This window comes from Drosophila novamexicana, unplaced genomic scaffold (assembly GCF_003285875.2).
Source record: "Drosophila novamexicana strain 15010-1031.04,08,12 unplaced genomic scaffold, DnovRS2.1 tig00000434-arrow-pilon, whole genome shotgun sequence".
In the NCBI taxonomy this organism is placed as follows: Eukaryota; Metazoa; Arthropoda; class Insecta; order Diptera; family Drosophilidae; genus Drosophila; species Drosophila novamexicana.
The window spans coordinates 5303133-5330409 of NW_020824802.1; the positions used below are offsets into that span (position 1 = coordinate 5303133).

General features: G+C 38.6%; 1 protein-coding gene across 8 annotated transcripts in view; it reads left to right on the forward strand.

Moving 5' to 3' along the window:
- LOC115760404 (protein unc-13 homolog 4B) overlaps positions 1-23424 on the forward strand; it is a 142663-nt gene extending 119239 nt beyond the window's left edge. For 3 of the 8 annotated variants that reach the window (XM_030701703.1, XM_030701709.1, XM_030701708.1), the window contains exons 11-15: positions 15499-15864; positions 15918-16178; positions 22715-22884; positions 22945-23123; positions 23177-23423. In XM_030701703.1, the coding sequence (XP_030557563.1) occupies positions 15499-15864; positions 15918-16178; positions 22715-22884; positions 22945-23123; positions 23177-23268 (1068 nt within the window). In that variant the 3' untranslated portion in view covers positions 23269-23423. Of the gene's footprint in view, positions 1-15498; positions 15865-15917; positions 16179-22714; positions 22885-22944; positions 23124-23176 lie in introns of all 8 variants that reach the window. The other 5 variants (XM_030701706.1, XM_030701705.1, XM_030701710.1 and 2 more) reach the window with 3 other exon arrangements.
- Positions 23425-27277: the final 3853 nt, after the last annotated feature.

Sequence of the window (27277 nt, forward strand, 5' to 3'; positions counted from 1 at the left end):
GACGTTAAGAGAGAATCCGGCTTGGGATAGAATTTTTAAAACTGCCTTTAATCTTTCAAATGCCTTTTCATTTGTTTGAAAAATGATCATAATATCATCCATGTAAGCAATAAAAAAGAGTGAGCAAGCTAGCCTAATGCTTTCATCACGGCACGTTGAAACTCAGTTGGTGCATCCTTAAGACCGAAAGGCATGGTCAGAAACTCGTATTGACCTTCTGGAGTAACAAAGGCTGTACGCTCAATCGAGTCTGGATAAATTGGTATCTGGTGAAACCCACTTGCCATATCCAGACATGAAAAATGCCTTGCTCCGCGTAACCTCGATCGCTTATAAGTGGGAGTGTATATTTATCAGCAACAGTATTCGAATTCAATTCGCGATAGTCAACGCATAGTAGATCAGTGCCATTTTTTTTAACAAGGAGTATGAGATTGGCAAACGGTGAACAGCTGGTGCGAATAATATTTGACTCTAATAGTTCTTTAATCATATTTCTTACTATTTCCTTTTCATCTGAACTGAGTCCATACCGTCTTTGAACGTCTATGTTTGAATCGACTAAGCGTATATCTAATTGACCTGTTGTAACTCGACTTTTAGGAATTCGATCAATAAAAGAGCTAGAATATACGTTTAAAATGTCAAATAGAAGAGATTTATCTACATTGCACAACGCAGTCTAAATATAGTCTAGCTCAGACCAGTTATTAGTAACAGCTACAGCACATACAGATTTGGTTTTAAACAATATGACCTTATCGATTGATATAGTGACACTAAAGTCGTGATGCAAAATTTCGCGGCCGATGATAATATCATAATTTAAGCAATCATTTATAACAACATGAAATATCACTTCAAGGCAGTATTCGCTTATTTTAACATTTGATAGATACCCCGATACCCTCAAGAATTACTACGTTGTTAATTCGCTTACCCGAAAGTTTGACAAGTGAACACTCTTCCCCAGAATCGAAGCAAAATGGATACGACTCACCAGATTCAATTTTAGCTGTGGAGGGGATCCCACTTCTGATGTCCGAGAAGTGTCTTCATTTTCGGGAGCATCCGCGACTACTTTGTCAACTAAGCGCTTCCTTGGGCGTGACATCGTGTTACATCAACGTAATTTTCAAGACTTATTTCACAATGCCAACATTACACCACACTATATACCACCACGTGTGTATACCACACACATACACTGACACTCGCCTTCCAGCCATGTCCGTCTGCCTGTCCGTCCATCCTTCTATGTGTATGTATGAACGCAAGGATACCAGAACCTATAGGAGCAACAGACTTGAAATTTTAGCTGTAGGTCCTCCCAATACCTGCACAAATAGAGTTTGTGTTCGATATCGATAACTTACTCCGTTTCCAAGCAATCGATAAAAATCGATATCGACATCCTGTTTTGTGAGCAAATTGGGTAAATATTAAAAGCTAGTATCACCAAACATTATATGTTGCTTCTAGAATATTATACATATATCAAGTATCTTTCATTTTATACCTATCGCCCCCTCCCCGCTACTACCTCATAGCTATAAATCAAGTTAATAACCCAATTTGAATTGCCCACCAACTTAAGCTAAAATTTTAATGCAATTAAAACAGTAGTGCGGCTAGTTGCGAGCTAAAACCCTGCCCAAACATTTTTTTTTTTTTAATTTATCTTTATTACTATAAACGAGCGCGTAGCGCTGGTTCAGGGTATCTCCTAGTCGAGAACTCCCGACTAGAACCTCTTGTTATAACCTGAACCCATTAAAAATGGGTATAAGGGTATATTGTATTTGTGAAAAGTCCAAATGTACGTAACAGGCAAGAGGGAAGCATTTCCGACCCAATAAAGTATATATATTCTTGATCAGCATCAATAGCCGAGTCGATCTAGCCATGTCCGTCTGTCTGTCTGTCCGTCTGTCCTTCTGTCCGTAAGTATGAACGCAAGGATCTGAAAAGCTATAAGAGCTAGGGACTTGAAATGTTAGATGTAGGTGCTCCTAGTGCCTGCGCAGATCGAGTTTGTGTCCGATAATCGACAACTTACTCCGTTTCCAAGTAATCGATAAAAATCGATATCGATATCCTATTTTTGGGCAATTTTGGAAAATAATAAGAACTAAAGTCACCAAACTTGACATTACTTCTAAAATAGAATATATATATGCAGTTGATGTTCGAAGAAGAGGGTTCAGGGTATCCCCTAGTCGGGAGTTCCCGACTAGAACCTCTTACTTGTTTTCTTTGTCTACCTGATCTAAAGTGCCGAACAAATATTTGTAAATCATTCCCATTTATTTCTCTATAAAGTTTTTCTTTTAAACAATTAATTTGTGTAAGATTATCTTACTATTCAGCTTTTTTTTACCTAATTGTTTTACGTTATTTCTGTGTTGTTTACTTAAACGGACAAATAATGATATTCGTAATTCATTGGTACGTCCATTAACTTCAAAATATTTTCTTTATATTAAATTTGAATGAATAATAATTCATGTTCTTTGCCCTGTTTGGTTGTTTGTTTAAAGTGTTTTTCGTCTATCTGCTCCATATGATCTGTTTTCTTCAAAGAGGTTTAGATCTGTTACTGGGATTAAATACGTATGCGATCAACTCGAGGTTGACCCTGGTATTTCTTTGCTCAGCTGTTTCAATGCATGCCTCACACTCATTGATTATGTTCTGAATAAGATTTTGATAATTGGGAAAGCGTCATTGAATTGCTGGGTGTAAAAGGTCTCTTAGTTTTGATAACAATTTCTTTTAAATCTGCATATGCGTGTATGTCTGTTAATTTATTAGCGGATCTCTGGCCTGATTTGTGTTATTCAGATTGACAATCGTTATGGGATTATAGAAAAGTCTGCTTTTTTATGGAAGTTTATTATTTTTTTCTTCTACAAGTTAACGAGTAGCTCTTGTACGTAGTAAAATGCGCATTGGCTAAACGTTGCATTCATGGTTCCGACACACTGATATTTTCAGTTTTGTGCTCTGATCTCAACGGTCAGGAGCGATAATCCCTTGCATGTGTGGCAAGAGCAGCGTTATCGCTTTGCTGAGCCACCTTGCCGACTGTAGTTTTGCAGCTTATTCTTCAATGTAAATTATGCCTTTTTTGTAGCTTATGCCTCGCTGGTGGCTTCAGACTTAGTTCTGTACGTATAGCCTAAGCAGATACCCGACCTACTGTTTATACAATGCTCATATGTTTCTTTACTGAGCCACAGGGCCAGCATTTTATATCAATGAAAGCAAACATTGATTCTCGGTGATGTGCGCAACTGGTATAGCAAAAACAACACAATTGAGAACCATTAATGGATTCAAAATAGATTAAACTTTCTAAATAAATTAGAAAAGGTGACTTATACGAGAAAAATATAAAATATGAAAAAGGAAGTTGCTTCGATGTTGAAAAGAAGACAACATCGATACTAGGAGCTTGAATACTATTATTATTTTTGAGCTTTCTAACTGATTTGATCTTTAGTCAGAATCGGGATATCGATGAAGGCCCGGATTCGCTGTAGGGTGGCGCAAATTTGCGGAGGTGGCAACGCCGATCTCTCTGTTCTACTGCTCTAATTGGGGAAATGTGGGAGACCGTTGGTTATTACCCACTCGATTCGCTCAGAGGGGGAGAGTAGCACGTGAGCAAAACGGGTGCATTTTGCGGTGCCTTGGCCTTCAACTAGGCCCCTGATCGAATTGTGGGGCTGAGTATCGTGGCATCAGCGGTGTCTTTAATTATACCCTGAACCCATTAAAAATGTGTATAACGGTATATTGTATTTGTGCAAAATCCAAGTGTATGTAACAGGCAGAAGGAAGCATCTCCGACCCCATAAAGAATATATATTCTTGATCAGCACCAATAGGCGAGTCGATCTAGCCATGTCCGTCTGTCTGTCTTTCCGTCTGTCCGTCCATCCGTCTGTCCGTATGTATGAACGCAAGGATCTCAGAACCTATAAGAGCTAGAGACTTGAAATTTTAGATGTAGGTGCTCCTAGTGCCCGCGTAGATCAAGTTTGTTTCCGATAATCGATAACTTCCTCCGATTTCAAGCAATCTTTAAAAATCGATATCGATAGCCTGTTTTTGGGCAATTTTGGAAAATAATAAGAACTAGAGTCACCAAACTTGACATATTACTTCTAAAACAGAATATACTTATATATGCAGTTGATGTTGGAAGAAGAGGATTCAGGATATCCCCTAGTCGGGAGCTCCCGCCTAGAACCTCTTACTTGTTTTAAGTTATGCGTGTACCAGAAATAAGGAGTTTTGACTTCGGTTGCGTGCAGAATTTTTTTTATTGGATTTTGCTGGAGTAAAAAGAAAAAGAAAGAAAAAGTCTGTTAAAATTAAATAAGCATTTCGATAAAAAAAAAATAAAAATAACCGAGCCCAAAAGAAGAATAACAAATTTTTAAAATTGATTGGGCTGAACAAAAGCTTATGCTTTAAAGAAACCATCGTACCGAATAAAGATATAAACAAAAATTTAAGTTCATAGTAACAAAATCAAATATGAAAAGTAACGCATTTAACTAATAAAAGTTTAACAAAACCATAATCTTTTTTTGATTGTGCGGACTGCACAGGATAGTTTTTAAGATGTTGTTGATTATTTACTGTTTGTTGTGTCTCATTTTGCGTTTACGTTGGTGTTGTGCTGGCCGATATAAGTAGAATCGATGCGTTCGTTAGTCATACTGACGAACTGCGCATTTGACGGAGATAAAAACAAACAAATTTTATCATGATGTAATGTCACTAGCAAACGCGGCGATTGCTCAGGCCTATCAGACGTATCGACACTCACTGCCGATCAGCATCAGCAAGTTCATCCGCGAGGAGAAAGATGGGGGATCAGCGATGTGCTCAGCCTGCAAGGGAAAAACGCCGGAGAACCCAACTCGGCGCCGGTGCCACCGACACCCATCATCCCTGACCAAGAAACAGGCGCCATCGCGAAATACCGCAAAATAACACACCGAGGAACGTAGCCTCCGCCGGTGCCACCGAAACCACAGAAGCGTACCTGAAACCTGAACGGTACAGCGTCAAGTTTGACGAGAAGGACGTCACGAACTTGGTCGAGTACTTTGTGTTCCGACTGGAGTACCTGCACAGGCAAAATATATGCCCAAGGAAGGAGGTCCTGCGTGGCTTAAGTACATTTTTAGGGTAGACAGCTGGGTGCAATTGCGGCATGCACTTCTGGACCGGTTGAGGGGCCACACAACAGAAAAGGAGCTAAAAGACCGGGAATAAAACGTGGTTTGAAGGAGAGGATGGCGGAGAAAGTGTACGCGATGGATGTAGCCACTTTGGATAAATTGCGCTAAAAGTGCATCTTGCGGAAACCTCGCCAAGAGAGCTGGAGGAATCATGCGTGAGGGACAGAACCCAATCCCGGATATATCTCCTACATGTGCGGTAAACCAGACACTCTGAGCGCCAGTTCATCGGATCTGTTAGACGGGAAGAAAACATCGTCTCGCGTGTATTTGCCCAGGTACTTATGGTAACGCGTATTTATGAGGTCTTTTAGACACAGGGCGAACGTAAGTCTGCTAAGAAAAGCACGCATTTAACCGAGCATTTAACCTAGCCCCTGCCGTCTTGGGTCCTGTGAAGCTAATCTCCACGGAAAGTCAAGTGGAAGGGCCGTGTCGACTCACTAAGGGGAAGAAGATGAAGAGCTCGAAAGTGAGCAACATTCATGTAGGAGTTGGAAACAGAACTAGGAGTGGTCGAACTTACAATCAGTTAAATTAAACAGGCGAGTATAATGTTGGCATTATACTCATTTGGTAATATAAAATCACTTATCATATGCAACCCTGCTATGGATATTTAATCCACGATAGATTTATCGATAAAAATACAAGAAGGAGAAGCTCAGTTTTAAGCTAGAAGAGTCAATGAAAAGATGTGTTCGCTGTTGCTCGTTGTCTTTGAAATACATGTCGGAAAATGTACAATAATCATAAGTTTACGCTTGTTCACCAATTCTCTAAATAAAATAATATGAACATAAAGAACTCAAGTGCTTGTGAAGACCATCGAATGGTCATCCCTACAAATTTGGTGTCAGAAGTGGGATAGACAGAAATTGTGAAATTCGTAAATTGATTAACGAGTACAAACGTATGCAAGACTATTAATCGGAGCATAAAACGAAGCGGGTGCATGAAAATTCATTAAAATTCGAATGCCCTGGAAAAAATGGAAAAAGTCAAGAATCGTCTAGGATTAATGGCGACAGCGGCGAAGTATGCCTAGAGAGCTCTAGTAAGAGCGAGACAAACAGTCGTGTATTGCGTGACAGTGGTCGATAAGCGCAAGCGAGAAGGCGATGTTTTAAATTCTGCGTAGCAAAGGCTGGATAGCGCAAAATTTTCACTTCGTGATGAAATAAGACGACAAACAGTCGTGTATTGCGTGACAGTGGTCGATAAGCGCAAGCGAGAAGACGATGTTGTAAATTCTGCGTAGCAAAGGCTGGATAGCGCAAAATTTTCACTTCGTGATGAAATAAGAAGTTGCAGATCAAAGAGGCGAAGAGCGAAGAGCGCGGAATCTTTCAATAAAAGAGCGTGTGACTGGAACGTGCTTCAACACGACAACGATGATCACAGGGTGTATCAAGTTACAGATCAACAACAGAGTATGTTATTTCGTCATTATATAAAAATAATTAACTAGTTGTTGAGTAAAGAGTGTTAAATCAGTAAAAAATTTTCAAAGAATCAAATTATAACAAAGAAGAAATTAAGTGTAAGCAAACACAAAGTAAAAGTATAAGTTAAGACAGACGAATATAATAATTTAATAATTTCTAAAGTTGCTGAAAAACTAACTTGATTCATAAGAGTTTAATTACTTATACCATTAAGTTAAGTACATTGAATTGTTTATTTGTAAGATTCAATTTTAAGCATTGTGAAAAGCGAGCAACGACGATAACAAAATGAACAGAGACGAAATTTTGGCGTTAAGAGTTAACGTATTAAAAGAAAAGTTATCGGCACTTAGTTTGGTAACAACAGGTAGAAAGCAAACTTTGCAAGACCGACTTTTAGAATATTATGGGTTGCAGGTTGACGATAATGAATCTGAGTATGACGATGCTGGGTCGGCTCATACTCGTCAAAGCTCACCAATGCAGATAGTCCGAACAACGTTTACATTACGCGACATTGAAGATTCACTCTCGCAATTCAATGGGTCAAATCAACCAGCTGTTGAAAAATGGATTCATGAATTTGAAGATAACGCTTTGGCAGTGCAGTGGAACGACCTTCAGAAATTTATTTACTCAAAGCAATTACTAAAAGGTGCAGCAAAATTATTCGTGCGCAGTCAGCATGGAATTTCAGATTGGATATCTGTAAAGCAAGCGCTATTGGAAGAATTTGGGACGGTAGTTTCATCAATAGACGTCCACCGCATGTTGCGGAATAGGCGTAAGCGTCAAGGTGAAGATTATATAGAATATCTGTATAGCCTTATGGAAATTGGCGGACCTCTTAACCTGGATGACTCAAGCCTGATAGAATATTTTATTGAGGGAATACCTGACTCGAGGAGTAACAAAAGTAATCTGTATTAGGCCAAGACTCTGCAGCAACTAAAAGAACAAATCAAGGTATATGAGAAAATCCGTAGTAGTCGCCCTCAAGCGTCTAATACGGGTAGGATGCATAACGATACCGAAGAAAAGAAACCTGACTTGAATAAAGAACGAATTAAGAAATGTTTCAAATGCGGCGATCCATCACATCTAGCCAGAGAATGTAGACAGCCAATAAAATGTTACAAGTGTGCTCAACCAGGGCATAAGGCAGCTAACTGTTCAGGATCGCGTGCAGTGGAGAAGAAAGAAGGCAAAAATGCGAACACGATGATAAACAAGGCCAACAGTAGCGGAAAATGCATTTTTAAGGAGTTGTCTTGTAAGAACATATGCTTCTCTGCATTAATCGATACAGGCTGTGACCTCTGTCTGATACGCGATGATATCCTTAAAGAGCTAGGAAAAGTTGAACTGAATAATGAAAAACAGTGTCTTGTTGGTATCTGTAATAGTGAGCTAAATACACTGGGAAGCTTTGTCACTCAAGTCGAAGTTGATGGTATCTTACTGGATATAACCTTTCATGTTACGAGCAGAGACGACATCCAATACTCAGCTGTAATAGGAAACAGCGTATTGAAGCAAGCGGACTTAATAGTATCGGAAAATTTTGTAGAATTTCGACCCAAAGTGAAGGACAATGCAAACGAGAGAGTAATTGACAAGACATCAACAATAACAGAAGATACTGTCGAAAATAAGAAGCCAGACATAGAGCTTTTACAAGAATTCAAAGATGTATGTTTTTTTGCAGAAAATCAGGAGGCTGAGATCGATCTACATCACTTAGAAAAACCTGTTGCAGACGCAGTTCAAGCAATAATTAAAAACTATTCACCTGAAATGAAGAAGAAATGTCCAATTGAAATGAAAATTTTGTTAAATGATGAGCGTCCAGTTTTCGAACGCCCAAGGCGCATATCACATGCGGACAAGTCTATTGTCGATTCGCAAATCAAAACTTGGCTAGAAGAAAAGATCATACAGCCAAGTACATCGGAGTATGCATCTCCTGTTGTCCTCGTTCCGAAAAAAGATGGTACCAAAAGATTGTGCTGTGACTACAGGCGTTTAAACGAAAAGATCGCGAGGGACAATTTTCCAATGCCCTTAATAGACGATGTGATTGAGAGATTGCAGGGCCAAAGTGTGTTTACTACACTTGATCTCGCAAACGGATTTTTTCATGTTCCAATTGAGCCAAATTCGAGAAAATGTACATCATTTGTAACAAGTGCAGGGCAATATGAATTCCTGTTCGTCCCTTTTGGAATATCGAACTCCCCAGCTGTATTTTCCAGATTCATTCATGCAATTCTTGTAGATCTGGTACAGGATGGTACAGTCGTAACTTATATGGATGATCTTATAATTCCCTCCAAGGATATAGATGAAGGTATCCAAAAGTTAAAGCGCGTACTGGACAGAGCAGCAGAGTTTAACTTGCGTATTAAGTGGAGCAAGTGCCAGTTTCTCATGAAGGAAGTTTACTTTTTAGGGTACGTTATACAGGGAGGCACAATAAGACCATCTGTAAGAAAAACCCAGGCAGTTCAAAATTTTCCTATACCGCATGACCGAAAGAGTTTGCAGCGTTTTCTCGGATTAACATCGTACTTTAGGCGCTTTGTAGAAGACTATGCGCTGATAGCCAAACCGCTCTCCGATTTGTTACGGAAAGACGTGCAATTTAAAGTTGATGAAGAACAACTCGTCGCATTCAGGCAATTAAAATCAGCATTAGTTAGTACTCCAGTATTGCGATTATATAATCCGAAAGCCCAGACTGAAGTGCATACGGACGCCTCAATGAATGGTTATGGTGGTGTACTCTTGCAAAAAGACTCGGACGATCAATTGTTGCATCCAATTCAATATTTAAGTCGGAAAACAAAACCCTCAGAAGAGAAGTATTATTCTTATGAGCTTGAGGTGCTGGCTATAGTCGAGGCCTTGAAAAAGTGGCGCGTTTACTTACTTGGCATAAAATTTAAGATTGTGACCGACTGCTTTCGCTTTGACCATGAAAAAACGTGGAGATATTCCATTGAGAGTCTCGCGTTGGGCACTCTTCCTTCAAGATTTTGACTACAGTATTGAGCATCGAAATGGCAGCAAAATGAGGCATGTTGATGCTTTAAGCCGCGTATCCTGTCTTATGCTTGAAGACTCACTGCAGCACAGATTGCAGCAAGCACAAGCGAGAGATGATTGGGTCCGAGCGGTGCTAACTGTTTTGGATTGTAGCACACACGAAGATTTTTATGTTAGGCATGGTATTTTAGACAAGGATCCCATCAAGGAACTTATAGTAGTACCATCGCTGATGGAAGACGAAATCATAAGAATTGCACACAAGCAAGGGCATTTCTCAGCGAAACGAACTCAAGAAGCAATCGAGAAGACATTCTATATTCCGCAGCTATCGTCAAAAGTGCCAAAAATTGTAAAAAGTTGCGTAGAATGCATAATATCTGAGAGCAAATCAGGCAAGAAAGAAGGGTTTTTGGCACCAATTGACAAAGAAGACAAGCCCTTAGGCACGTACCATGTGGATCATGTCGGTCCAATAGAACAGACAAGTAAAAACTATAACTATATTCTAGTGATAGTCGATGCGTTTTCAAAATTTGTTTGGCTCTATCCAACAAAAAATACCACCGCAGAAGGAGTTGTAGATCGACTAAGACGGCAGGCAGCAGTGTTTGGAAATCCTAAGCGCATAATATCAGATAGGGGTGCAGCTTTCGTTTCAAACTTGTTCAAGGAGTACTGTGAAACAGAAGGTATACAGCATCTTACGATAGCTACAGGAGTTCCAAGAGGAAACGGCCAGGTAGAACGTATCCACAAAATCGTAATACCAATGTTGTCTAAACTATGTCGTGAAAATCCTTGTAGCTGGTATAAGCATATTGATATCGTTCAACAAACAATCAACAGTACGCCGCCAAGAAGCACTAAAGTTTCACCGTTTAGATTGTTGACTGGTGTGGAGATGAAACTTAAAAGAATATCGGACTTGCAAGAACTATTAGAAGAAGCTGCTATAGAGGAGCTAAGTAACGAAAGAGAAGAAGTTCGTAAAGAAGCGCGGCAAAATATAGCAAAAATACAGCAGGAAAACCGAAAATCTTTTAATAAACATCGCAAAAAAGAGTCCAATTATAAAATAAACGAACTTGTAGCCATTAAGAGAACACAGTATGGTACTGGTTTAAAATTGAAACCTAAATTCTTTGGTCCATATAAAATAGTAAAGATTCAAAACCATGGTAGATATGACGTAAAAAAGGTAGGCGACCACGAAGGTCCAGGGAAAACTACAACTGTAGCAGAATACATGAAAAAATGGGAGCCAAATGCTAATTTAACAGAAGAGTCGTCATTCGGGTCGAATGAAGAGTCAGGATGGCCGAGTGTAGGAGTTGGAAACAGAACTAGGAGTGGTCGAACTTACAATCAGTTAAATTAAACAGGCATTTGGTAATATAAAATCACTTATCATATGCAACCCTGCTATGGATATTTAATCCACGATAGATTTATCGATAAAAATACAAGAAGGAGAAGCTCAGTTTTAAGCTAGAAGAGTCAATGAAAAGATGTGTTCGCTGTTGCTCGTTGTCTTTGAAATACATGTCGGAAAATGTACCCTGCTATGGATATTTAATCCACGATAGATTTATCGATAAAAATACAAGAAGGAGAAGCTCAGTTTTAAGCTAGAAGAGTCAATGAAAAGATGTGTTCGCTGTTGCTCGTTGTCTTTGAAATACATGTCGGAAAATGTACAATAATCATAAGTTTACGCTTGTTCACCAATTTCTCTAAATAAAATAATATGAACGTAAAGAACTCAAGTGCTTGTGAAGACCATCGAATGGTCATCCCTACATTCATGCGAGCTGTCTAGGGAGGATAGGATAGTTTCCTTGATGGACAAGGTAATTACCACCGAATTGTTGTCCAATGATTTTGTTTATCGGACAATCTGCTGGTTACTGCCCCAGATTTCCAAACTTATTTAGATAACCTACAACGAGTGGGGCAGTGAATAACGAACGCAAATCTCCACAGGACTGAACAAATAGAAATTCGGTTTTAAAGTATGAAACACATCAGGTTTTTTATTTTAATCAGGAGCTGCCGACTGTGGGATACCCTGAACCCCCTTCTACGAACAACAAATGCATCTCGCGCTATGCGCTCATTTGCTTTAGAAGTAATCAAAATAAAATAAAATAAATAAAATAACTTGCAACAGACCACACCAGTTGCCGCCGCCTCTTCTTGGATAATAATAATTGAGTCTTAATGAGAAAAACGGATTAAAATATCAGCACAGTAAACAATACAATAGCAATTACTGTTGATAGAATTTAATGTGCATGTGAATATGTATTTGTACATGTATACAGAAATCCAGAAATTTGCCCTAGCTGTCCAAACTCGAGGCCAGCCAAAACATGCTTTCTTTAATAACTTCTGTATTTCTTAATCGATCTTGATGCAATTTTCTACAATAGATCTTAACGCACTATAGAATGTTTGTATATTCTTAAAAAGTCAATTACATTTAAATTGTGGGTTAAATAGGGGGGCATTATAAATTGGTTTATTTACTTTATTTATAGATATGTGGTTTTAGCGGGAAGGAGGTAATAGCTGTAACATAAAAGATACTTGTTATATATGTATATACTAGTCTAGAAGATACATGTCCAGTTTGGTGGCTCTAGTTCTTTTTATTTGCCAAATTTACTCAAAAACAGGAGTTCAGTATTTTTATCGATTACTTGGAAATGAGGCAAGCTATTAATACTCGGAAACAAAATCGATTTGCGCGGGCACTAGGAGGACCAACAGCTAAATTTTCAAGTCTCTAGCTCTTATAGGCTCTGAGATCCTTGCGTTTATACATACGGATCGACAGACGGACTTAGGTAAATCGGCTCGGTTGCTAATGCTGATCAAGAATATATATACTTTATGCAATCGGAGATGCTTCCTTCTGCCTGTTACATACATTTGCACAAATACATTATACCCTTTTTACCCATTTTCATTGGGTTCAGGGTAGAAAAAATGAGAGAATGTCGATATACTGTTTTCTTGACGTAGAAATGGTGTAGTTAGCGTTCTTTTAAATCTCGGTCTTTCCGGGCAACATACACCTACGATCAAAATTTTATCTTCTAATCTTTGAGCTAGACGCGCTTATACATACGAACAGGCAGACAGACATGAAAAGATTATGTTGACTATTGATGTTGTTCATGAATATTTATACTTACCTATGTCGAAAAAGCTCACTTCTGCCTGTCGGAAACGTATTTTAGGTTTATATTAGCGGTTATGTCCCGTCCTCGTCCGTGGCATATATAAAATAAACGTCCGCAAAAAACTTAAAAAATTATTTTGGCACTGATCCGACGGTAAACAAAAAACTTGCATATAAACGTTTGCCGCCGATTTCCCACTGTTGCATGGAATTTCAAAATCACTGAAACACGTAATCATTAAGTTTTTATGTAGAGCTTTGAATATTAAAGCAAAACTTTTTAAACCAATCTTAAAATTGCCAAGAACGTATCAAATAAATTCTTACAAAATCTTTAAAAATGTTTTTGCAGCCTATCGGATGGTAAACAAAAACTTTTATACAACCGTTTTTCGTCTATTAACCACTGTTGAGGGTGGAGGTATCCCCTAGTCGGGAAACACGTATTCATTAAGTTCTTATGTAGAGCTCTGTAAATAAGTTTAAAGCAAATCGGACAAAACTTAAACATTCACCAAAAATATCTTAAAATCGCACTTTCTACCGAGGAAGTTTGGATTGTGCGAAAAGTATGAAACACGCCTCAAATGATTTTTCGTATAGATCTTTGGAAATAAGGTTGATCACGAAACTTCACCCACCATACCTTTGACCTCCATTTGCTCCTTGAAGCTGAATAATAAATTTTCGTTTATTAAATCTTTGATACGCATCCAACAAAGTATCAAATAAATTCTTATAAAGATCTTTAAACATGTTTTTGCAGCCTATCGGAAGGCGAACAAAAAGCTTTCATACAACCGTTTTTCGCTAATTAACTACTGTTATGGGTGGAATGGCCCAGATCTCTGAAGCACGTATTAATTTAGTTCTTATGTAGAGCTTTAAAAACAATTTGATGCAAATAGGGCCAAACCTAAAACATCATAACTACAGTAAAAATTTCAGCTTTTTAGCTCGCCGGTTTGGGCTGTGCGTTTTTATATACATATTGATTGACCTTTGCATCAGTATTTTCATAAGCTTGCTTGATGATAATTCTATTATATTTAAAAGAAAGTAAGATTGTTTGAGTAGGAGATGCCCTAAAGTCAGCTTCGGGCTGTTTGCAGCTTGTGCTCCAACTGTGCCTCGTCATACCTTAACTCCACAATTTTAATAATTTTAATACTTATTGCCCCATAATCATTGATTTTAATGGTAAATACGATTAAAATAAGGCTCTTATAAGCTTTGAGAAATGACAAAAACCCCAATCAAAATGCGATACTTACCGATTTCATTAAAACGGGGAACTTTAAATAAACTCTCTGGGATCGACCGGACATGGCTAAATCGGATATTAATGCTGACTAAAATTGGTTTGGAAATTTCACATTCTACCTGCTACAACAATTTTTGGAATATTTGGGACTTGAAAGATATATAAAAGAAATAAATTGTAAAGTCTGCTTTAATTAAACCAGTGAACCAAAAATCCACCAACACAAAAAACCGATCGTTTTATAAGCTCGCTTGCTTTGACAGTAATTAAAAAAAAAATTGGAATCGACCTAGAACCGAACGATCTAGCCATGTCCGTCTGTCTGTCCGTCCGTATGTATGAACGCAAGGATATCAGAACCTATAAGAGTTAGAGACAAGACTGAAATTTTAGCTGTAGATCCTCCTAGTGCCTGCGGAGATCGGATTTGTTTCCGATAATCGATAACTTACTCCGTTTTCCGTTTTTTGACCAAATTAGGTAAACAATAAGAGCTAGAGTCACCTTACATGATATGTTGCTTCTAGAATATTATATATATATCAAGTATCTTTAATTTTATACCTATCACCACCTCCCCGCTGCCACCTTAGAGCTATAAATCAAGTTAATAACCCAATTTGTATTGCCCACCAATTTAAGCCACAATTTAAATGCAATTAACTTTCTGAGAATACACAAATATTCTATGGTACAATAATATATACTGTAGGAAAATTTCATCAAGATCGGTTTTCGTTTTGTTTTTCGGTATTTTGACTACGCACGTGTTTGCGACGCAAATTCCAAGAATTTCTGTATACATGTACACACACATTCATGCGCGTCTGCTTCGAATTCTTTCAACAACTAGAGGTGGTGGCATGTTGTGTGGTCTGTCGCGAGTTCAAACCCTGCCTAGGAAACTATTTTTGTTTTTTTGGCTGCTGTGGCTGTGGAGTGTAGACCCGCCAAGGAAACATTTTTTTTTTTAATTTATCTTTTTTACTTCAAACGAGTGCGTAGCTCGAGCTGCATTTGGAGCTCCCTAGTCGGGAGCTCCCGAGAGCTCTTACTTGCTTTGTTATCAATACTTTTTGAAAATATATAGAAAATCTAGAAATTATCGATATTTTTTTTATTTTGGAATTGATAAAAAAAAATTTAAGAGAAATATATTTGAGCATTGTAGATTTAAATGTTTTTCGAACTTTATTGAATAAGGAATTAGTTCAAAAAAATTAAAATATTAATATGATTAATATATTTTTTATTTATTAATAAATATTTTATCAATATATTTTTTAGGAACTGGGTGCTGATGATGTGATTCGACGAATAGGAGAATACAGAACCAATCTGGAGGCTGAACGGTGTTCCGACACGATAAAAGCTGTTATTGATAATGCCCTTGATACACAGCGTAATCAAATTGTTGAAATGATTGAACATGTTGCCCGCAAGATGTCACCATCTATTCGTAGATTTTTAACAGAAGGGGCAGAAGTACTCCATAAAGACTCAAATTCTATGGAAAGGCTGATGATGTACTTAGAACGGTCATTAACGACGCTTTATGATACTCTTAATGAAGTCAACTTTGGCAGAATTTTGGACGGTATTTGGGGAGAATTGTCAATAATAATATATGACCTTATTCAGTCTAATCTCGATGTGAGTATAGATTAAAACCGGCTAGGATCTTATCATATAAATTTTAATTTTAGAAACGCCGACCGCCATCTTTTTTTCAAAACTTGAGGGAAACTCTCCGCACTATGATATCTTGCTTTAAAATTGGAGAAGCAAAAACATCTGATGTTAAAATTTTATCAGAGATTGAAAGTATACTAGACCTCCATGCTCTCGAAACTGCTGATCTTATCCACCAATATTATCTAGATCGGTATAGAAATCAAAAAGAACAATCCACAGCACATTTCGGGCAACTTACAATTACCGGACAATTTACAGATTCTGGATTATTAGTAAGTATGAACTTGGGGGTGCCTGACTATGATGAGATCCTTCCAAAGGTTGTCGATATCGATTTTTATCGGCGTATATCAACTCACATATTAACTTCTCAAGGTTTAATCCTTATGAGTGTTCGCTTCATGCTTCACACGTCAGGCTACTTTGCGTAGCTCCCCGGATGGGGTATGGGTTTTAAAGCAAACAAACTCATGGCCAAAGAATATTATTAACAAAATTGCAAATATACCTGACAAAACGGGTGCTTATAAAGTGCTAAAAGAAACCTGGAAGACCGTTATTATACTTAACATATCTGCTCAGTTGGATGACATAACTTAGCACATAACACACTCAATTTTCTGTCCCTACAAATATATCTGGTCAAAGCAACGCCATGACAATCCCCGTGTGTGATTCTGGAATTGCTCATTTTAATACCCTGAACCCATTGAAAATGGGTAAAAAGGGTATTATGTATTTGTGCAAATGTATGTAACAGGCAGAAGGAAGCATCTCCGACCATATAAAGTATATACAAATATTCTTGATTACCATCAATAGCCGATCGAGTTGATCTAGCCATGTCCGTCTGTCCGTCCGTCCGTCCGTCCGTCTGTCCGTATGTATGAACGCGAGGATATCAGAACCTATAAGAGCTAATAACTTGAAATTTTAGCTGTAGGTCCCTCTGGTGCCTGTGCAGATCGAGTTTGTTTCCGATAATCAATAACTTACTCTGTTTCCAAGCAATCGATAAAAATCGATATCGATATCCTGTTTTTGGGCAATTTTGGTAAATAATAAGAGCTAGAGTCACCAAACTTGACATATAGCTCTAAAATAGAATATATATATATATGCATTTGATGTTGAAAGAAGAGGGTTCAGGGTATCCCCTAGTCGAGAGCTCCCGCCTAGAACCTCTTACTTGTTTTCTCATAAGTACTTAATTGTTGGTGTGGCTGGTGAGTAGAGGCATAGCAAGTAGTGCGGTCTGTCGCGAGTTCGAGCCCTACCGGGGAAAGTACTTTTTTTATTTATTTTTGCTGGTGTGGCTGTTGAGTAGAGTCGACAGCAAGTAATGCGGTCAGTTGCGAGTTCGAACCCTGCCAAGAGAACTTTTTTTTTTTAATTTACTTGGTGTTGGAATAAGAGGGTTCAGGGTATCCCCTAGTCGGGAGCTCCCGACTAGAAGCTCTTACTTGTTTTTTATACCCTGAACCCATTAAAAATGGGTATAAGGGTATATTGTATTTGTGCGAAAGCCAAATGTATGTAACAGGCAGAAGGAAGCATCTCCGACCCCATAAAGTATATATATTCTTGATCAGCATAAATAGCCGAGTCGATCTAGCCATGTCCGTTTATAGCTAATAGGAGAGAGGAAAGTGAAATAATGGGAGGATCTATAGAACTACCGGAAGAAATAGTATAAGGGTAAGAAGAGTATCAGGACAGACTGAAGAGTAAGTTGATTAACTGAAGAGTAAGTTGAATCATAAAGCGAGCAACTAATAAGCTGTGTCTGCTTCCCCTTAACGATCCTGTTGAACCTCAATCGTTCAACGGGGGGAGTATGTTCGTCTCAGCAGCTAAAAATTAAATTAGTATTATGTTCGCATAACATTTCAGTTACATATTGCCCTGCGAGGCAAGCAATGTCACTATTTTGTTTTGTTTGGCGCTTTTGCACTTTGTCTTGAGCGGTTAGCGCATCAATGCTAGCGACGCCGCAATGCATTCTTGTCTCGTATGTTCGCTATATCGGATCACTTATCAATCGCTTCGCTAAAAATTGTACATTTTCGCATATTGTCAATACGCTCGCTATAAGCACATAAATAATTCAACCCGGTGCATGAACTTATAAGAAAACGCGAAATTTTTATAACATTCTTAACTTCTCGCTATTAAGTGCTAATAAAGAAGCTTGTTAGCCCAACAGCATTCACGCAGAGTCCGAGTCCAAAATAATTGCCTGCAGTCGAAGTAGAAAGTTTTCCAAGCCCTAATAAGGCAGAATGTATAGAAGCTAATGGCATAGAGGAAACTTTTATAAAGAATTCTTACGATTAATCATAATACAATATTGAGAAAGATTGCCAATATGCAGCGGTACGCGTAGGAAGAGCTAGACTTTCGTTAACAAGTTTAATAACCATCTTAAATTGCCACAATTGATCGGAATCTCGATTATTAGAAAAAATTTGTGTAGTGTTAAGAAGCAAGAACCTGAAGCTCCTTTCAAAGATTTAAAATTGGGTACTGCTCGCAAGTTTGGAGAGACAGAAAACAAATCTTAAATTGATGCGTGATATTGGGAGAGAAGAGCAATTTAAGGAAACGTCTGATGAAATCTTTATGGATGTAACATAGTAACAAAGAATTCACGACTGAAAGAACCATTAGGTGTTGTAAAGTTAACAAACTTTATAAAAGAAAATAAAAGTGTTCGCCCAAAGCATTTACAGTTTAGATCATCTTTTGTCAGAAGCACATTTACCCGAAAAGCTTATTGCTAATAAAATTGCTAAAATTGACGTTTGCAACAAACAACTGGAAAATTCATAAGCGAAATGAGGAAAGTAAATGTAAATGTAGAAGAGTCTGACAGTGAGAAGGAAATAAAAGTTAGTGCTCTCAGGAAATCTGAGCAAAATTATGATAAAGCAGGAGATGAGCCCGAATATAAGTGTTGGAACCCTGATCAAATAGATCATTCGATTTATGACTGTCCGTCGGAGACAATGAGGAGAGCAAAAAGTAACCTTGTTAACTAATCCTGAGCATAAGGGAAACAATTATCAAAGTAACCCCTTCGTTCGAGAAGGAACCCCTAATCAAACAATTAGCTCAGCCTAAAACAAAAGAAATATGGGAATTTAATGAGACTGAATTGCATACGTTACGTTTAGAGCAGCTAAAGTGTAAGCTAAGGCCAAAAAATTATCTTTTAAAATATTAAATTTTAGAGAAGTATAAAAAAAAAATTAAATTTACGAATGGAATTAGAAACTATTATTAGCAGTAAGATGAATGTTAACAGAGCCTATGACAAAATTCGGATAGGAAATGACGAATCATATGTTTTATTAGACTCAGGAGCATCCGTTAGTGTATTAGGAGAAAACTGTTTCGAAGGAATTGATAATTTCTCAACCAAGGAATTAAATTGTTCAATTAAGACAGCTGATGGAAAGTTACAAGAAATTTTAGGAATGGTAGCAATATGGGTATCATATAATGGATTAAAAAAAAACATTAGTATAAAACATATTATTATATATATTATGAAATATATTATTGTTAATAAAAGTTTACAAAAAGAAGTTTATTTATCTAATTTGTAATTTCTAAATTAGAAGTACAACCGCACAGAGTGTCAATGATTAAAAGCAAATCGATATCGTTTACTCAAACTAAGCAAATTAAGGAAGTCAATGAAGAATTGCCATCGTTTACTTTATTAGGACCAAATCGTACCAATCTAGATATCCATGATATTTATACAGGTTTATCATAGCCACTTAAGCTTACCCATTATCATTCGTCACCACCCAGACAAAAAGAAGTTTATGCAGAATAAGATTATACGTTAGGGTAAAAGAGGAAAGCAATTCTCCATTGTGTAGTCCTATGGTATTGGTATTAAACGCTTTTATTGATTCTCATTGCTTAAAGGTTGATGGATTACTTAGTCGATTGCAAGATGCGTACTTCATTTCAAGTATAGATCTAACAAATGTCGTTGGACGTATCATCAAAAAAAATACGGCTTTCGCTATACCAAAAAGATCTTTATGCCACTTCATTGTCAAGCACTTTGACTGCGTAACTCAGCACAAAGGTTGAGTGCATTAATGGATAAAATAATACCAGGAACGTTATGATAACAAGTTTTTATTAATCTTGATGATAAATGGTATCTAACTGTGATTTTGAAAACCACATTAAAACTCTGAAACAAGTAGCTTATTGTTTGAGAGTAAGCTTTGTCAAGGAACATTAAATACTGACTCTGAGAAGGTAGAATATATCATTTGTGTTCCAATACCGTCAACACAGCGGTAAGTAGGGAGACTTCGCGGCATGACTGAATATTATAGCCAGTTCACCCGTAATTATGCTGGGCTGTGACGCATTGCAGGCAGGATTAGGTGGCGTTCTATCGTTATGTGATATAAACGGCAAAGAGCACTCTATAGCTTACGTTTCTCAGAAATTAAAGAAACGCAAGAAAAAAAGTATACGGTCAGTGAGCTAGAATGCTTAGCTTAAATGCCTATGAATCAAAAATATACTTTTATTTTGAAATTAAACACTCTAAAAGTTCACTTAAGCCCGATACTTTTTTAGAAGATGTTTAGGCTAGCAGAAGTTGATTTGGCAAGTCCAAACTTTCAATCAACCGAGTATGATGAATTGATAACAATAGTTTGTGAAATAAACTGTGAAATAAATTTGTGCACCAAGGAGTTCCATTTCGAAAAGGCGAACTCTGATCTGAAGTCAGTTTCTTGCGATTGTGGATACCAAATGATTTACGAACTGAAGTTATTGAAAACGAGAAAGAAAGGTTATCTTCGGCACGCCGAAGATCTAATACTCTTGCAGACACAACCTTTTCATAATGCTTATAGTGCTTTGCCCGTATCTAAGAAGCACAGGGTAAATAGTTAATGCCGAGTTTGGGCAAGATATCTTGATAAACAAAATGTTTTTTCATACAAAAACTTAATATTATACCGATCGTTCCTATGGCAGCTATATGATATAGTGGTCCGATCCAGCTGGTTTTCACATATGAGCTGCGTGCAACAGAAAAAGGGACTTCTGCAAAATATCATTAAGATAGCTTTAAAACTGAGAAACTAGTTCGCATAAAAACAGGCAGACGGACAGACGGTCAGACGGACAGACAGACGGACATGGCCATATCGACTCGGCTGTAGATGCTGATCAAGAATATATATACTTTATGGGGTCGGAGATGCTTCCTTCTGCCTGTTACATACATTTGGATTTCGCACAAATACAATATACCCTTATACCCATTTTTAATGGGTTCAGGGTATAAAAAGTTCCCTTGGCAGGGTTCAAGCTCGCAACTGACCGCATTACTTGCTGTCGACTCTACTCAACAGCCACACCAGCAAAAATAAATAAAAAAAGTACTTTCCCCGGTAGGGCTCGAACTCGCGACAGACCGCACTACTTGCTATGCCTCTACTCACCAGCCACACCAACAATTAAGTACTTATGAGAAAACAAGTAAGAGGTTCTAGGCGGGAGCTCTCGACTAGGGGATACCCTGAACCCTCTTCTTTCATCATCAAATGCATATATATATATATTCTATTTTAGAGCTATATGTCAAGTTTGGTGACTCTAGCTCTTATTATTTACCAAAATTGCCCAAAAAACAGGATATCGATATCGATTTTTATCGATTGCTTGGAAACAGAGTAAGTTATTGATCCGCGCGGGAACTAGGAGCATCTACATCTAAAATTTCATTTCATAGGTTCTGAGATCCTTGCCTTCATACATACGGACGGACGGACGGACGGACGGACGGACAGACAGATGGACATGGATAGATCGACTCGGCTATTGGTGCTGATCAAGAATATATATACTTTATGGGGTCGGAGATGCTTCCTTCTGCCTGTTGCATACATTTGGATTTTGCACAAATACAATATACCCTTATACCCATTTTTAATGGGTTCAGGGTATAAAAAGGACAAGTTAGTCATATTTTACAGATTCTGCTGTGCGACAGCACAGATTATTAAATTACAACAGCTGGAGGAGCACGAAAGACTCGCTAAAATAAACCTGGGAAACGCAAGAGTTATAATATAAAATAAACACCTTTTACATAAAAACAACACACAAAAATTGTTAGAAACAAGTAAGAGGTTCTAGTCGGGAGCTCCCGACTAGGGGATACCCTGAACCCTCTTCTTCCAACATCAAATGCATATTTATATTCTATTTTAGAAGTATATGTCAAGTTTGGTGACTCTAGCTCTTATTATTTACCGAAATTGCCCAAAAACAGGATATCTATATAGATTTTTATCGATTGCTTGCAAACGGAGTAAGTTATCGATTATCGGAAACAAACTCGATCTGCGCAGGCACTAGGAGCATCTACATCTAACATACGGACGGACGGACGGACAGACAGACGGACATGGCTAGATCGACTCGGCTATTGGTGCTGATCAAGAATATATATACTTTATGGGGTCGGAGATGCTTCCTTCTGCCTGTTACATACACTACATTACAAAAACATTATAACCCTTTTACCCAGTTCTAATGGGTTCAGGGTATAAAAATAATAAAAATGTGTTGCTTAGTTGATCTTGATAAAGTTTTTTGCAGTATATCTTCTTCAGCATATTCGTATATTCGCATGTCGGGAACATCCTCAAAACTGGCTGTAGTGTCAATTGGAGTTGTTATTTTTTCGTTCTGCCTGTTATATTTGCTCAGATCCAGTATACCCTTTTAACCCATTTTCATTAAATTTCAGCTCAAAATATTAAATGCTCGCAGCTTGGTTTCTGTGGATAAAACCGGATTATGTGATTCATTCGTTAAAGTCTACATGATGCCCACTGGTCGATTTAATGGCTTTGCACCAGTAAAAACGGCCGTTCATAATAAAAATTGCTTTCCACTCTATGACGAACAGTTTAACTTGTAAGTAAATCGTTCCATTGAAGCATATCTTATATTTGAATTATTGTTTATATATATTAGCAATTTGAACTCGGATCAACGCCTGATGGAAGATAGCCTGATTTTATTTAGTGTTAAGGATAAAGATTTATTTGGAATGACAAGTCAATATATAGCAGAATGTTATATAACGTTTGCAGATCTCATAGCATCTAAAGGCGAGCAAATTATTATGAGTCTATCTAGACCAGAGTATACAGGTAAACATTCATTTCTTTTAAGTTTAAAATGCTAACATATTAAATTTTTTAAGATTCCATGGCATTGCGCGCTCTGGAGCATAGACAAGGTGATAAGCAAGCAAAGGATTTTTTGAAAAAGTTAAAGAGCAAATCAAATTATTAATTCTCGATACCGACGAATGTCTAGTCAACGACTTGTTATTTACAAATGTTATTATGGTATTATTTATGTATTCTGGCATACTTGATTATAAAGTCCATTTTAACTAGACATGCGCATTTATAAAAATATATTTTGAAACAATATTAATAAATATGATTATAAAAGAATTGTCCTAAGGGTACCCTTTTTAAGGTAACATTAAGCATTGTTTTTTTAGACGATTATTAAACAGGTCACCAGATTCGTTTCTAAGTTTTTTCTGATAATTTTTTAAGATTAAAACAAAGTTTTCATTAAATGTTGAATGGTTCAGCGGTATATAATATATTCTGCTCGGACACGATCTTAGTATTTATTGCATAAAAAGCTTGGTACGGATAACAAAGGGAGATATTTTCCACTTTTCGGTTTTGTACGGAGACTGAGCTAGAGAAACGTACACTAAAATGGCATTCCACCATTTGCGACTTTGGAAGGTCACTGCGCGTATTATGCCATGATGTTCGCTTTATCAGGCGCTGCAATAGAGATCCAATTCATGTCACACTGACGAATTAGCAGCAGTCCTGTGTCTGCTGATCACTTGCCATCAAGGCAAGAGTTACTGTCGTTGCCTTCCTCGAATTCCAAATGTCCTGTATCCAATGAGAGCTGCAACTTGCATCCATTCTTGGACCGATAAGACGATGCATACTTTCTTGGGAGACTGCAGATTTAGTGGGTTATGAAAAACACCACGACTGTTTTCAGTGAGGATTTTGAAATGTTCTTTATTCGGAACTCTGTCCGCTTCAAACAAAAGATGATCTGAGCTGTAAATGCTTGGGGCAAACACTTATATTTTCTTTTATAAAGTTTGTTAAGTTTACAACACCTAATGGTCCTTTCAGTCGTGAATTCTTTGTGTTGCATTTGACGTTATCGGTAGCATCGAGGGTTTACCTAGTTGGTTGCGTGCGATATTATCGGCCACGCCGATATCTTTTCGTCATATGGTCAGTGTATGCGGGGTGAAGCTGCGCCCACGGCGGAGCCCAAGGGTGGCAACGCCAGACTTGCTATCCACGGCGTCAAAAGCGACGATTGCTATTGGCCGCCCGGTTCGCTCTTAAAGAGAATAGAATAGAGTGGATCGCATGCCCTTGGTCGTCATTTGGGCCATTGACCCAAAAAAATGCAGCTGTGCAGCAACGGTGCACGCCTCGCCAATGTATGCGTGTGCCGAAATTCGGCATCGATGATGTTGCTGCCCAAATGTAAACGGAGTTCGACTTTGTCAGCGGTCCACAGCGGACGCACCGGCTCGTAGTTAAGAATTTTTGGATGTGGGATATTTTTTTTTGCCGGCCACGGAGCATGTGCTTAACCAAAAAGATAAAAATCAAGGGACATACATTTGTTATGGACGGGTTTTCTTTATTAGTCAATTGCTTAATCCGTATGTGCTAACGTATTGCAAAAGAAAAACACATAAAACTTAAGTGCGACGAAACGAACTAAAAAAAAAGGAAATAAAAATTAACGGTTCCGGCAACAAAGGGACCAGCTCCCGCACCAGAGAAGTCCACGAACATACCAAAAGCCAGGAATCGGCTCAGCAGCGCACACCAGCCATATCCGCGACGCCGCCAGCCAAGCGTCGGCGCAACCCTGAAGGCGACGAGACGAGCCACCAACGACCGGACGCCAACAACGAAGAAGCGGCCACAGGCGAGACCACGCCCACATCCTCCGAGTGAGTCCGTTCTATTTTGCCCATCCTCGTTAGAGCTCTTGGCAAAGAAATGATGGAGACTCCTGACCGTACTCCCTGAAAAAGAACAGATTATTTTTGTCGTTAGATTAAGTTTTTTGTATTTATTAATCATGTCTATACATACATAGGCACATACGCCGAGTTTCACTTTAGAGTGCGAACGGTGAGGGAATTTCCAAAGGTGATGCATCTGCGCATAAAAGATATAAATATAAAATTAACACTTGCGCGAACTATGTTCACATACTTACCTAATTGGAATTATCCATTTATATCGCCCCTTACCACCCCCAGAGAGCTCTTTAGGTAGGGTAAGGTAGAATTAAGCGATTTAATACAATTTATATCACCTACCTGTTGCACGACTGATTATCGTGACATACCCAGTTTTACGTAGTTGTATGGGCACATTGTTCCTAAATTGGCGCAACGATTGCCTCTTAATTGCCTCCGTGCGTGTTTTTTTTTGCGGCGACTAGCGATATCTTTGTAGAATTTCTTCGCCTGTTCCATTTGGTGCTGTTAAAATAAAAAAAAAGGAATTCTAGGAGATAAGAGAAAAATTTAGGCATTAATACACTTTGTCCATAAGTATAAATATAAATATGCAACATTAATACGCATCCGGGTAAGAAACGTCACGTGCATGAATATTAATTCATCTGGACGGAGACCTCGTGCAAATCAGAAAGAAAAAAAAGAAATATTAATGCCAATAATTATAAGAATGCACAAACCATTATACGCACCTGTGAAGCTAACCAAATATGAGATTCAAAATAGCTGCAAAGATAAATGCCATAAGCAATGATTATAATTGTTATACACTTAAAGAAAACGCAACCAATTATATACCGTATCTGATGAGAGAAATGTCCGGTTAAATTTTCTTCGATGGGGAGAGTTGGCATAATAGCCGGCACAGGCTGATGGCCATCTAATGGACAAAATGTGGGAGACGAGAAGGTGATCGTCTCATGGTTGGGCGGGTACGCTGGGTCCGGAACCAGGGCCCGATCTGGAAGAGTAAGGTGGATAAATAGTGTTTTTTGTTAATTTATATTGAGTGTCTCACCTTTGTTGTTTACATTTTCTTAGTTGTTACAGCTGTTTATTTTGTTCATGAGTTGGATGTTCCGATTGTTTGACGTTATCGATTTGTGGTTCGTTTTGCATAGTGTTGTGTAAGTCTGTTTTGTTACAGACGTGTAGCTTTGTTGTTATCGATTGTGCGGACTGCGGGCCAGGGACTACACCCAGAGAAACCGATAAGCCAGCCGGCGCGGCCCACCGAGAAACAAGCAGTTTCATAACAATATGGCGCCCAAATTGAAGAAGCACTCGGCTTCTTTGAAGAAAACGATTGCTTTGGCTTCAGGACCCACACCGCTGAAGTCTTATGTGGCACGAGTAGGGAGCTCATAATCGCGCAGCGAGGTTGAAGTACCACCACAACGTACAGAAACGCCGCCGGGAGAACTGGAGGAAGCATTCGTGCGAGGCAGGAACTCATCCCGACATGTACGCTGGAACTGCAGACAATTCGATCACGTCTTTAGAGACTGCCTGTCCAAGGAGCGGAAAATATTCTGCTATAGGTGTGGAAAACCGGACACTTTCTGCTCCCAGTGTGAAAACTGTCCGGGAAACCCCAGAGGGAGCGCGGTGATGGCAAACGCGGGGAAGCAGACGAGGGGTACCTACCAAAGCCAATAATCATTGAAAAGGAGACGGAGATATTAATATAAGCAAAGGAGGAACACGTAGGGGCTTACCGTATGAAGAACGTGTTCGGGCATACATGTCGGCCCGAAATAGAATTTTTGGTGAGCGACAGCCGGAAGGGATGACACTAGCCAGCCGGAGAGTGGTTAAGGCACGTGCGCGCTTCCGCAGACGCAGGATTACCCGGCGCCAGGTCGTCGAGGCGGTGAGACGGGAGGATAGTATAGACCCACGCGTATTCGCCGAAGTGGAAGTCGCCGGGGCCAAGATGAAAGGGCTGCTGGACACGGGGGCCTCAGTCAGTCTGTTGGGACGAGGATGCCGGGAGTTAGTGGAGAAACTGGGATGGGAAGCGCGGCCATACGAATCGATGGTGAGGACAGCGGCGGGTGCTAATCGCCCAATTTTAGGTCGCGTGGTTCTGCCTGTGAAATACGAGAATAGAAAGGAAGATATCGTATTTTACATGTGCCCGGACCTGCGACAGAAACTATACTTGGGAATCGACTTCTGGCGGGCCTTTGAGAT